Below are 12,604 nucleotides of genomic sequence, written 5' to 3'. Positions count from 1 at the left end.
ATTGTCCATTTACTATTTTGAATTGTCAGTTATTCAATTAAATAGTTTAGGATTGAGTTCTTTCAGTTGTAGGGAAAGTTTTTCTCATTATTATTCTTTCTTGCTTTATACTAATTCTGGTCTTAGCCTTAACAAGTGAGTGTTCTGACTACACAGAAAGCTGATTCATGGATAACTCCCACATCATTAACAGGTCTTTTGCTGCCTATTAAAATTAATCTATTTCTTTTATATTCTTTTGCAATTTTATTTGGTAATTTCCATGACCAGCAAATACCAATTCTTTTCTTAAGGAAGGGGTTTATCATATAAAGATATGAGGCTTCCTCAAAATCCCCAAGTCTTTGGCCCTTCTCTTTCCTTCTTTTCAAACTTCATTTTACAATATTTTTCTTCCCATTCTCACTTTTTCTAACGTCATTAAGCATCAAAATGTATGTTGATTTAGTCTGGGGGATTTCATCAAGTTCTTCATAGAATTTCTCTATATCTTCATCCTTAGCAATCAAATTCAGTTTAGACTTACAGGGGTGGGGAATCTGTGGTCTGGAAGTCACATGTGGCCCTCTAGGTCCTCAATGCAATCCTTTAACTGAATCCAAACTTCACCAAACAAATCCCCTTAATAAAAGGATTTGTTCTATAAAACTTGGACTCAGTATAAAGGCCACACTCAAGGACCTAGAATGTCACATGTGGCCTTGAGGTCCCACCTCTGACTGCTTCAATTATTTTCATGGTGGTTTTTAGGCAAATATTAATACTAGTACTCCAATATGAGATGATAAAATATTCCTTGAAATAATATTTTTGTTACCTTTTGGCATATGATAAAACTCACTTTGCCAACTCCTTTTTTGCTTCTCCTGAAATGCCTCTGAGCCATCCTTTAATTTAGCAGAATGTGGAAGGGTTGGGGGCAGCTAGTGGAGATCAGAATGGTGCAGAGCAAGTAGCATGTACCAGTTACCCTTATGATTCAGAGTAAGAAGTGGACTCTGTTCTTACTTACATTTCATGTAACTTTGGTAAGTTGGAGAACACGTCAGCTTCTATTACTTCCAAAGCATCATTCTGAGAGATCTCTCTGTGGACAAAAGGACATTTGAGTAAACTAAACAAATCTTTATTAAGAATCGGTTGGATACTTACCCCTGTTCTTGGTATTTTTTGGGGAATACATAGGCATAAAAGACACAGTTCCTGTCCCTAAGAAGCTTACAGTTTAGATGGAGGAATGATTTACAGAAGGAATGAAATGCCTCATTGTGTGGGAGGCACAATTAGAAAATAATTCTAGCCACTAAATGAAAGGTCAAAGAATCACTGAATTTTAAATATGGAAAGAATATTAGCTAGTATCCACTCTGGCCCTAAATTTTTACAAAAGAGGAAACCAAGGCCCAGAGAGGTAAAGTGGATTATTGAAGATCATGAAGCTTCTTAGTAATAGAGCCAGAACTAGAGTGCAAGCCTCAGAACTCTCAAACCAGGAATCTTTTCTGTGGTACACCATTTTAGAGATGTATTTTTGTCCTGGGCTTTGAAGGGTATGTAGGATTTGGACATAGAAGATGGAGAAGATATTTCAGGTAGAAGGAAGAGCATGAACAAAACAAGAAAGTATGGGTTACTGTGGTATGTGTCTGTTTCAGGGTGAAGAGAGAGGAAGCCATAGAAGATAATATATGAACTGGACTAAAGACATTATTATGAAATATTGAAACTGGTCCTTTGGGAAATACAGTTCAATAGACAAGTATATGAGGGAGTGGAGATTGTGGAGATTGGAGTTTGCTCTTCTCATCATGACCAGTAAATCCTGACCAACTCTTACCAACAGGCAGAAAGACGCATGAATTGAAGGAGTGGCAGCACCTCCTAGACCACTGGTCCTACCTCCATCCTAGCCCTCACATCGGGGGAAGCAACTCCTGTGGAGAAGAGGCTAGCCATCCCCAGCAGCTGCCAACCACCTGACATTCACAGGGCAGGTGAGCCTGCCTAGGTGAAGCAACAAGGAGAGACAGGAGGTAGGATGTATCATCTAACCACCATAACCACCTTGACCACCATTTTCCCTTAGATGTTGATGGAGACATCTTAAGAACCCTGAACCCAAGAGTTTTGGAAATATCAATCTAGTGTCTTCAACAATTTTGAGAAGCAGTTATTGTGGAGATACAGCCTGGAAACTGCTCCTGAAGGTGCTGCAACCACAGCTCCTGAAGACTCAACAAAGGAAAGCCTTTTCAAAAGAGTTCTAAGCTCTATTAAACAGTTCAACATTAGAAAGCTATACCATTTTTTTCCCAGTGGAAATGACTTTGGAGAAAAGGTATTACCATCTGCTTTTCTCCTGTACCCTGGGACCTTTCCTTTGTACCCTAAGGATTGTGGGACCTAACTTTTAGCTGAGACCTTCTGTGCTATCTCTACTATTAGAATGTGGACTCTTTGAGAGCAGGTTCTGTCTTACTTTTCTATTTGTGTCCCCGTTATTTATTTAGTGTAGTGTTTTGCACTAATACATCCTTAATAAATACTTCATTTGTTTATTCATTGATGCAATTCACTTTGTTTCTAGTATTCTTATTACACTTATAAGCTATATGTCCTTGAATTAGAGATGAATCAATGTTGATCAAAGCAAATGGCATAACAACGGGGGAAGAGTTTTCCTAGTAGGAAGGGGGCTGTTAGTTGTTTGCTGATTGGGTAACCCACGTCAAGAAGATAAAGTGGACAGAGTGTTGGGTGTAGAGTCAGAAAAATCTTATTTCAAACCTGGTCTTTCCAGTTGTGTGACCCTGGTCAAATCACTTCTGTCTGCTTCAGTTGTTTCATCTGCAACATAGAGCTAATACAGTACCTACCTTCTGGGGCTGTTGTGAGGAGCAAATGAGATAATACTTGTAAAGTACTTAGCATAGTGCTTGGTATATAGTAAATAAAACATGTTTTCTTTCCCTTATTCCTTTCCCCATCCACCCCAGGAGAAAAATTCTGGGACACTCCCCACAAAGGGCTGGCCAAAGGGGAGTGTCTTAGTATCTGGGGTAGAATCTCAGAGAGAGCTCAGAAGATGGGATTATATTTGCCAGTGCCCTCTTGTATTGGGTGGTGTGCCTCAAAGGTAAGGAGAGAGCTTAACTGACAACATAGTCCCTGATCCTTATTACTCAATGCATTTTACACAGTCTACAATGCCCCTGGTATCTCAGAACATGAGTTCAAATAGTAGGTGTTATATACTTATTCTTGTATTGCTACAGTCTCTAGCAAATTATTGCTTGTACTTTTTGCTAGTGCTTTTAGAAATGGCATTATTTATTTATTTTAAATATTCTTTTTACATTTTGAGTTTCAAATTCTCTCCCTCCCTTCTACACCTCCCATAGCCACTGACAAGGTAAACAGTGTAATATCAATTATACATGTGAAATCATATGAAACATATTTCTATCTTAGCCATATTGCAAAAAAGTGAGAAAATTATACTTTAATTTCTACTCAGGCTTCATTGTCTCTCTCTGGATGTGAATACCATTTTTTCATCATGAATCATGTGGAATTGTTTGGATCATTGTATTGATCAAGGTAGCCAAATCTTTCACAGCTGACCTTAATTACAACATTGCTGTGACTGTGCACAATGATCTCCCAATTCTTCTTACTTCACTATGCATCAGTTCATACATATGTTGTCATATTTTCCTGAAACTACCCTTCATCATTTCTTATAGCACTATAGTACTCCATCACAATCATATGCAACAACTTGTTCAACTGTTCTCCATTTGGTGAGGATCCCCTTGGTTTCCAGTTCTTTGCCACCACAAAAAACCCTCCCAAAACTGATACAAATGTTTTTGTACATATAGGTCATTTTCACTTTTCTTTGATCTCTTTGAGATACTGACCTAGTGTTGGTATTTTTGGATCAGAGGGTATGCATAGCTTTATAGCCCTTTGGGTAGAGTTCCAAATTGCTCTCCAGAATGGTGGGACCAGTTTATTACTCCATCAACAATTCATTAGTGTACCTCTTTTTCCTCATCACCTCCAACATTTGTTATTTCTGGAAAGTGTGAGGTACTATCTCAGAGTTGCTTTAATTTGCATTTCTCTGATCAATAGGGATTTAGAGCATTTTTTAATATGACTACAGTTTTGATTTCTTTTTCTGAAAACTGCCTGTTCATATCCTTTGACCATTTATCAACTGGGGAATGAATCTTATTTTTAATAAATTTGACTCAATTCTCTATATATTTGAGAAATGAGATCTTTATCAGAGAATCTTGGCTGTAATTTTTATATTACTTCATTTTCTATGATAAAATAGTTTCTCCAATTATCTCTTTTAATTAGATCTATTTTTGCTTTTGCTTTGTCTCAGATTATGACTACCCCTGAAGTAGCTCAAGCATATTAGATTCTGTTCCAGTTCTTTAACTCTCTGTGTGTCTCTTTGTTTCAAGTGTGTCTTTTTTAAATAGCAAATTGTCGAATTCTGGTTTCTAATCTAACTTGCTATCAACTTCCATTTTTTGTGTCAGCATTTATAGTTATGATTAATAACTGTATATTTCCCTCCATCTCATTTTGTTTCATCTCCTTTCTTTTTATCTTGTCCCTCCTCAAAAGTCGATTTTGCTTCTAACCACTGCCTCCCTCAATCGACTCTCCCTTTTATCATCTCTCCTTTCTCTTATCTTCTTCCCCATTTTTCTAATGTGTAAGATAGATTTCTATTCAAAATTGAGTATATATGTATGTATACACATATATGTAGAGATTTATATATACACATGTAAGTATATACACATATATATTCATAAACATGCATAGATATATGTATATATGTACTCATATATATACATATATATTATATATATGTAATTGTCTGTATATTATAAATGACATGTGGTGCTTCAGGTCAGGTAGGAAAGCATGATCAAGCCTCTCTCCTACCTATTCCCCTGACTCATTTTCTTTCTGCCCTTTTACTTCTCTTACCCTTAATTCCTGTTGTGGGAACCCTGAGTCTGGGGAAAATACTTATCTTCTTAAATTATCCCAGTCATATCCTTCTTATAGATCCTTATCCTAAGCTCATGGGTGGAGTATTTACCCCTTGGACTGCCCTCTCCAAGGTGAGAGACACTTTTCTATGTATCTTCAAAAATTGCCTCCTCTTTAGGCTTCAAACCTTGTGCCTTCCTCATCATTCTTTGGAAGGTGGAAAGGTACAAGCTCTCTGATATTCTCTGTTTCACTTTCTGTCTTACTCTGTTTTTCTTTCCCTTTCTTTTCTGTAACCTATCCTATCTATTCCTGGTTGGTCTGCCAGAAGCAAATTCCTCTGACTGACTTGTACCAAGGGGCCTTCAATATTAAAACAGCCTCTTTAATTCATTGCCCAGCACTGGCATTAGTCTCAGGGACCAATGACCAAAACCTTCCCAATCCTCCTTCCAAAGCCTGATTCTCTTTGAATGCTCTCAGCATGGGATCTCCCTCTAGATTCTTCTTCTATGAATCTTAACAGTCATTGTTAAATCTCCTCTCCTTGGCCAAAATGAACTATGAGATTCATCTAAGGGCCAATAAACTCTGGATGTTTTTCTATGCTTTATGTCCCTCTTTTTTTATCTCCAGAGAAGCCACTACACAGGGAGTGGCTATTTCATGAACTCTACATTTCACAATAATTGAAAAAAAAATTTTGCTACATGTAATATGTGATCTTAGCAAATTTTCCCTTCTCTAATAATCAGAGAAATCCTGACCACAACCTGAAAGAGTTAACATATCACTGCAGGGTCCTCATTTATCCCTAGGGAGTAACTTGGTTAAGGAGAAGAGAGTCCACTCCTCAGAGGCACAGACCTCATGAGGAGACCAGGCAACTTAATTAGTTAATGTTTATAAAGTGACTTGGAAATGAAAAGTGCTATTATTAGGTGCATTGGGGAAGGAGCCCATGCAGTTTTAATGCAGCAGCTGAGAGTGTCTCAGGAAATCTTACAGGCAGAATTAATTTAAATTGGCTTAGAAAGGAGCACTGTCACCCAGACTGGAAAACAGCTCAAGTGCTGAGAAGAAGGTCTAATGGCCAAGGGAATGTGCTGAAGGGAGGGGAAGAGAAAAGGTCCAGTGAGAGCTCTAAAAGTACCTAACATCTGCTTCAGTGGTGGGGGCATTCTAAGTGTTGCTTTTGAATTCAATAGTTTAGTGAAGCTCTCAGTGTTTGCGGTTTTAAATCTCCATGGGATTAGCTGAAAAATGCTCAGACAGACAGGTTAACTGTCTCCCTCCCTCTGTGATTATTTTTGGTGTGTTTGCCCCCCATTAGAAGTATGTTATCAAAGAGATATATGATTGGGAAAGGAAGTGGGCTGTTCATGTAGTGAGGATGAAAGATGACTTATGGAGGACTCCTGTATTCCATTAGGATCCTTGTAAGTGTTAAGAGTTCTTGAGATGGCCCCAAGCATGCTGACTAGATCGTCTGAGGAGGATTTATAGGAAAAAATGGACAAAAGTTGTATAGGATGAAAAGGCAGGATTGGGTTGAAATTTGAAGAGTTGAAGGGAGTACCTAGGTCAGTGAGATCACAGAACCAAGAAAGTATGGAAGCTGGATTCCAGGAGACATTAGCCTGTTGTTTGAACCCTGCTCCTAGTAGATCTGATGATTTGGATCTATCAAAGACCAGGAGAATCCTGCAGAATCATTGAGAAATGAAGAGAAATGTGTTTGAGTATTTAAAGGAGTAGCAGTAAAGCTCAGAGAAAGGGTAGGCAAAGTCAGAGAGAGAAGTCTTTGAAGGTTATTTCTAGTGTTGCCAGTAGATATGGCTCATCCCTGGTCATTTTCTAGCACATAGTTAAGCTAGTAACAGCTTATTCCAGGTTTACTACTTGGGTATGTGGACTGAGCACCATATGTGTTCATGTTTTAAAAGTACCTTTACTTGAGGTTAATTTGGCAATTCATTACCAAAGAGGAAAGCAGGTAGAAAAGCAAAATGTTGCTGAAAAGTAAAGCAAATATCTACAAATGAGATTCCTCTAGAAAGATTCTCTGTTCTATATTCTTTACCACGAAATACAATGACAATATTAGGATACATGTGGAACTGGAAGTCAGCTGACCAGGTTTCTAGCTGCAACTCTGCTGCTTGTTAGCTGTGTAATGATTCTCTGGGACTCAGATTCCTAGCCTTTGCATTTTACCATTGTAAAGGATCTTGGAGATCATTTAGTCAACACCCACTGCTTGGTGTATAAAACTACCTTGCATGATATCTATCTATGTCTATAAATCTATATATCAGTACCTTACAGTCAATGAGGTATTTATTTATTCCATTTTGGGGGAGCTTTAATTTGGGAAATTATTCCCTACACTGACCTGAAATCTATCTCCCTGTCATTTTTTTACCCCTTTATCCTAATTCTCTTTGGAGACACAAAGGATATCTAATTCTCTTTCCACATGAAAACCTCAATTAAAATGGGGATCATTTCCTTTTCCAGGCATGTCTTTCCTTATCCAGGTTACATCCCACACCTCCTACACCTTCTCTGTAAAATGAAAGAGATGAATAAAATAATCTCTACCCTTCTAACACCAACGTTCTGTTATATATTTCTTAAGTTTAGAATATACTACTTCTGGGAACTATCCAACAGATGGCACTAGTAAACTGAAAAACCATTAGCTTTCCCACCAAGACTGGGGACTTTGGGGGTAGTCCTGGGTGAGGAGGAAGAGGGAATTGCTTATGGACTTGTTTATTTTTCAAAGGACAGAAACACCCCCATCCCCCCAAGCCACAGTTTATTTATTAAAGGTCAGATGTGTGCTTTGGATAGTTTGGGAAGCCAAACATTTATTATCCTAGGAAGAAAGCTTTGTAGCCTATTAACTAGGAAGATTGTTATACTATTCCAACAGAGATGGTGGACGAGGGAAACCCTCTTCTGCTATTAAGTCCACATGAGTGGTTGTCAAATCCACCCCAAGCACCACATGAAATACACAATAAAACTGCTCTTTTTCTGGTGTTGGCTGAATCAATGGGGGCTAGTCTTCTAGAAGGAAAGGAAAATTCCCTCTAAGTATTCCCCAATAGGCCATCAATCTGTAAATGGGTTGAAAGCCCCTGGTGAGTTATAACTAGGTCTGCAGGAAGAGGTTTGGAGCCCTTTTATCATCACCCAAGCAGTCAGTGATGGTAATTGAGAAGCTGTATTATAAAAATAACTTTGCTTATCAGAACATTTACACCACTTTAAGTGCAACATCATAAAATCAAGATAACTTGAAACAGACTTTCCCATATTGTTATTAGCAAGGGATTTTCCACTTTCGAGTAATTTAAGGGTAAATCTTTTTGAAATGAAAAGGTAGAATCCTTAAAGTGCATACTCATGGAGAGCTGTAAAGAATCCATAAGCTTGGACCTGTTCTTGACCTTAGCACCCAATGGCCCCGTCTTTTCAAGCCAATAGAGACAGAGGTAATGGTAAAGATGCATTTCAGGTTGATGAAAGCAACTATTTAAAGCCTTTTTCCTCAAGTTATTTTACTACTCCTCCCTATTTGTGAATGAGAAAGGCTTTCTAACTATATGCTACAGGGAGGAAGAAGTCCAATGAAGAGAGGGCTCAGGATTATTACGTCTAGCCTGTAATAATGAAAGAGTATTGACCTAGAGGGGGTAGGAGACCTGGATTTTAGTCTCAGGATGGCCACCAATTAGCCATGTGACCTTGGATAAGTTATTTAACATCTCTAGGTCTCAGATTCTTCATCTGAAAAATAATGAATAGATTAAATGACCTTGAACCTAAACCTAAGGGTAACAGCAAGGACAAGGAGTGATTGTGAGACTGAGGCTGTGTACTATACAAGTATCAGGAAGAGAAATTAACAGCAGTTACTGTGGGGCTCTGACACTGTTGTGGATTATGTGCTCCAACTCCCAGCCTAATCTTAAACCTTGCACCTTAATAATGAGGGTGAGGAGCTCAGAACAATGGTGAGGTTGCAGTTTGGAACCTTCAAAACTTTCAAGCTTGCTAACTACAGCTAGGGCCAAAAACAGTTAACTAGATCTCCAAACACAGGCAAACTCATGGTTGTGTTATCCAGATCCAAAACAGGTGCTTACACATCTTGGTTCAGGAGTGTAGTGATCAGACTTCTTTTGGGGGTCAGACAGCTTGGGAAGTCCACTGGAAAAATGCACTTTACTAGCCTGAACTTCCCCGGAGATCTTTCAATAGCCTAGTACTCCAGACCAAGGAAAGCAGCAGAAGGACCCCAAAACATACAAAAGAAGACTAAATGAGGCACATACATTCCCTCTAAAAGTACCCTGATCTTGACCCTAACACAAAGTATCAATTCAGGAAGTAAAGTTGGAAGAGTAAATAAAGAATGTCACCATAAAGAGCTATTGTGTTGATAGAGATACAATAGAAATGAACCTAGAAGAAAAACACAACTTCTAAACAAGTTCAGATAGAATTCCTGGAAGAAATGAAATAAGAATTTTAAAATGTATAACAATCTCACAGAGAAAATGAAAGCATAAGAGAAAAAAATAGAAAAGGAATAAGAGTTATGGAGGAAAGATTTGGAAGGAGAATTGATATCTTAGAAATAGAATGGTGGATCAGTGGAATAGATTAGGCACACAATATACAGTAGCAATTGATTATAATAATCTAGTCTGATAAATCTAAAGTCAAAGCATTTGGGATAAAAAACTCACCGTTTGAATAAAATTGCTGGGAAAATGGGAAAGCAGTTTGGCAGATGCAAGACATAGACCAACATTTCACACCGTATACTAAAATAAAGTCAAAATGGATAAAATGATTTAGACATAAACAGTGATATTATAAGGAAATTTCAGCAGCATGGAAAAATTTAGTTGGAAGACCTATGAAGAGGGGAAGAGTTTATGACCAAATAAGAGACAGAGAGGATCATGGGTAGTAAAGTGTACAAATTTTGATTACGTGAAATTTAAAATGTTATTTTCAAAAGCATAACTAATGCAGTCAAAATTGAGAGTTAAATAAGAAACTGGGGGAAAAATTTGTAGCAAGCATCTCTGACAGAAGCGTCATTTCTCTAACATGTAGGAAATTGAACCAAATTTATAAAAATAAGAGCCATTTGACACTTGATAAATGATCAAATGCTATAAATAGAAGGTTTTCCAAAGCAGAAATCAAAACTAACTAGTCACATGAAAAAAAACATGCTCTAGATCTCTATTGATTAGGGACATACAGATTAGAACAACTCTGAGATACCACCTCACGCCTATCAGATTAGCTAATATGATACAAAATGGAAATGATTGCTGGAGGGGATGTGGAAAAATTGGTACACATACACTGTTGGTGGATTTTCAACTTAGTTCACCCATTCTGGAGAACAATTTGGAACTGCTCAAAGGGCTATAAAACTGTGCATACCCTTTAACTTAGCAATTCCATTATTAGTTCTGTATCCCAAAGAGATCCAGGAAAAGAGAGAAGCATTTATACATATGAATAATATTTATAGCAGCTTTTTTTGGTAGCAAAGAATGAGGAGCTGAGGGGATGCCTATCAGTCAGGGGTTGACTAAACAAACTGTGGCATATGATTGTGATGGAATACTATTATGCCCTGAGAAATGATGATGGTGAGGATTTCAGAAAAACTTGGGAAGATTTATATGAACTGATGAAAAGTATAGTGAACAGAGCCAGGAGAACATTGTACATAGCACTGGCAATATTGTAGGGATGATCAACTATGAAAGATTTAGCTGTTTTGATCAAGACAATTATAATTCCAAAGGACTCATTATGAAAAATGCTCTCTAATGAACTCTGCAGACTGAAGTACACTTTTTTCTTTCTTTATTTTTATTGTCTGTGTTTTCTTTCACAACATGGCTAATAGAGAAATGTTTTGCATGACTTTTTATTTTAAACTTAAAAACAAAATAAGAAAAGAAAAAATAAACAAATTTAAATACTAAAACAATACAAAATAAGAAAAGAAAAACAATTGCCATGTGTATAGCAGAATGTGAGAGAGAATTCAAAATATATAGCCATAAATTTCCGTTTCGGAAAAGTCTATATAATATGCATTGTATGCATTGTATTGTATTGTATTGAGAGTTGTCCATCTTTTTTTGCTTCCTAGATGTGTGTAATGTATATATACATGCATGTATATGTACACACATATGTTCATATACAATGTATATATACACATATACATATAAACATACACTCAAAAATATACATACATATATAAGCACATATATACCTATACATATACACACTTATAAATATACTTGAATATCAGTAATCATAGTCATATATAAACATATATGTTCATATGCAACTATGAAAGATAATACTATACTTATTAATCCTCTATTTCTCTGAAGGTGGATAACATCTTCCTTTATAAGTCCAAGTCTTTCCATATTTTTCCAAGTCTACCAAATTGTCATTTCCTACACCACAACAGTATTCCCACCTTATACTGTCTAGTGTTTTAAATAGTCCTAAACAATGCTGATAAATATGACTGACAGTGTAGTTTTCCTATTTTTCTCTTTTAATGAAATCTATTTTAGCCTTACCTTTGTCCAAGATCATGATTACTGCTCCTTTTCCCCTAACAAATTTCACTCCTGATCTTTATTTTGTGTGTATGTCTTATTTCTTATCCCTCTTGACTCTTCTACTTTACTTCTATCCATTACCTTGCCCTCCTATTACTTGACCTATACCCTCTTCACAGATCCCTTCCTTATCCTCCCATTCCCATTAATCTAAACACCCTTCTATTTTCCCCTTTCACCAATCACCTCATCCTCTCCTCTAAAGATTCCTCCCTTATCCTCTCCCCCATCCTGATTCCCTTAGCATTTTATTTCTTGTTTAGAAGACTTTTATACTTTCTCTCTGTAAATATATATACATATATATGTATATACACACATTTATATGTGTATATATGTATATATACACACACACACATACATATATATGTATATATGTATATATACATCATTCCCTCTTGAACTCATTCCCTATGAAAGTAGGCTTCCAGAACTACCAGAGCTACCTCCAACCCCATCTAATTCTTCTGTGTAAGTCTTTCATCTCGCACCTCATTTGTATAAGATAATTTATATAATTTTAGCTATTCCTAAATGGTTATACTTTTTAAAATTATCATACTCCCATCCAACCCAATCTTTCTTACAACTCTCCAGTTACTAACAATCTTAGACATACGCTTTAGATATGCGAAAAGAAAAGAGTCTGTCCTTATTGAGTCCCTCATAATTAGTGTTTGGGATCTACCTTGTATTTCTCTTGGCTCTTTGTCAAATCTTCTATTAAGTTCACGTTTTTTTAAAAACAAAATCCTGAAACTGACAATTCATTAAGTATCCATTATTTTTGTATTCAGGAGTATGCTTAGCTTTGCTGAGTATAATATTTTCTGCCAGAACCCCAGTTCTTTCGTTCTTTGATACATAGTATTCTATGACAT

General features: G+C 36.8%; 1 protein-coding gene across 2 annotated transcripts in view; it reads right to left on the bottom strand.

Moving 5' to 3' along the window:
• The window catches only part of FSHR (follicle stimulating hormone receptor), a 235,669-nt gene that overhangs the window by 86,730 nt on the left and 136,335 nt on the right, over positions 1-12,604 (bottom strand). For both annotated transcript variants that reach the window (XM_072635612.1, XM_072635613.1), the window contains exon 3: positions 1,013-1,087. In XM_072635612.1, coding sequence (XP_072491713.1) covers positions 1,013-1,087 — 75 coding nt within the window. The remainder of the gene's footprint in view (positions 1-1,012; positions 1,088-12,604) is intronic.

This window comes from Notamacropus eugenii, chromosome 1 (assembly GCF_028372415.1).
Source record: "Notamacropus eugenii isolate mMacEug1 chromosome 1, mMacEug1.pri_v2, whole genome shotgun sequence".
Classification (NCBI taxonomy): domain Eukaryota; kingdom Metazoa; phylum Chordata; class Mammalia; order Diprotodontia; family Macropodidae; genus Notamacropus; species Notamacropus eugenii.
This window is presented reverse-complemented; position numbering and strand designations above follow the sequence as displayed.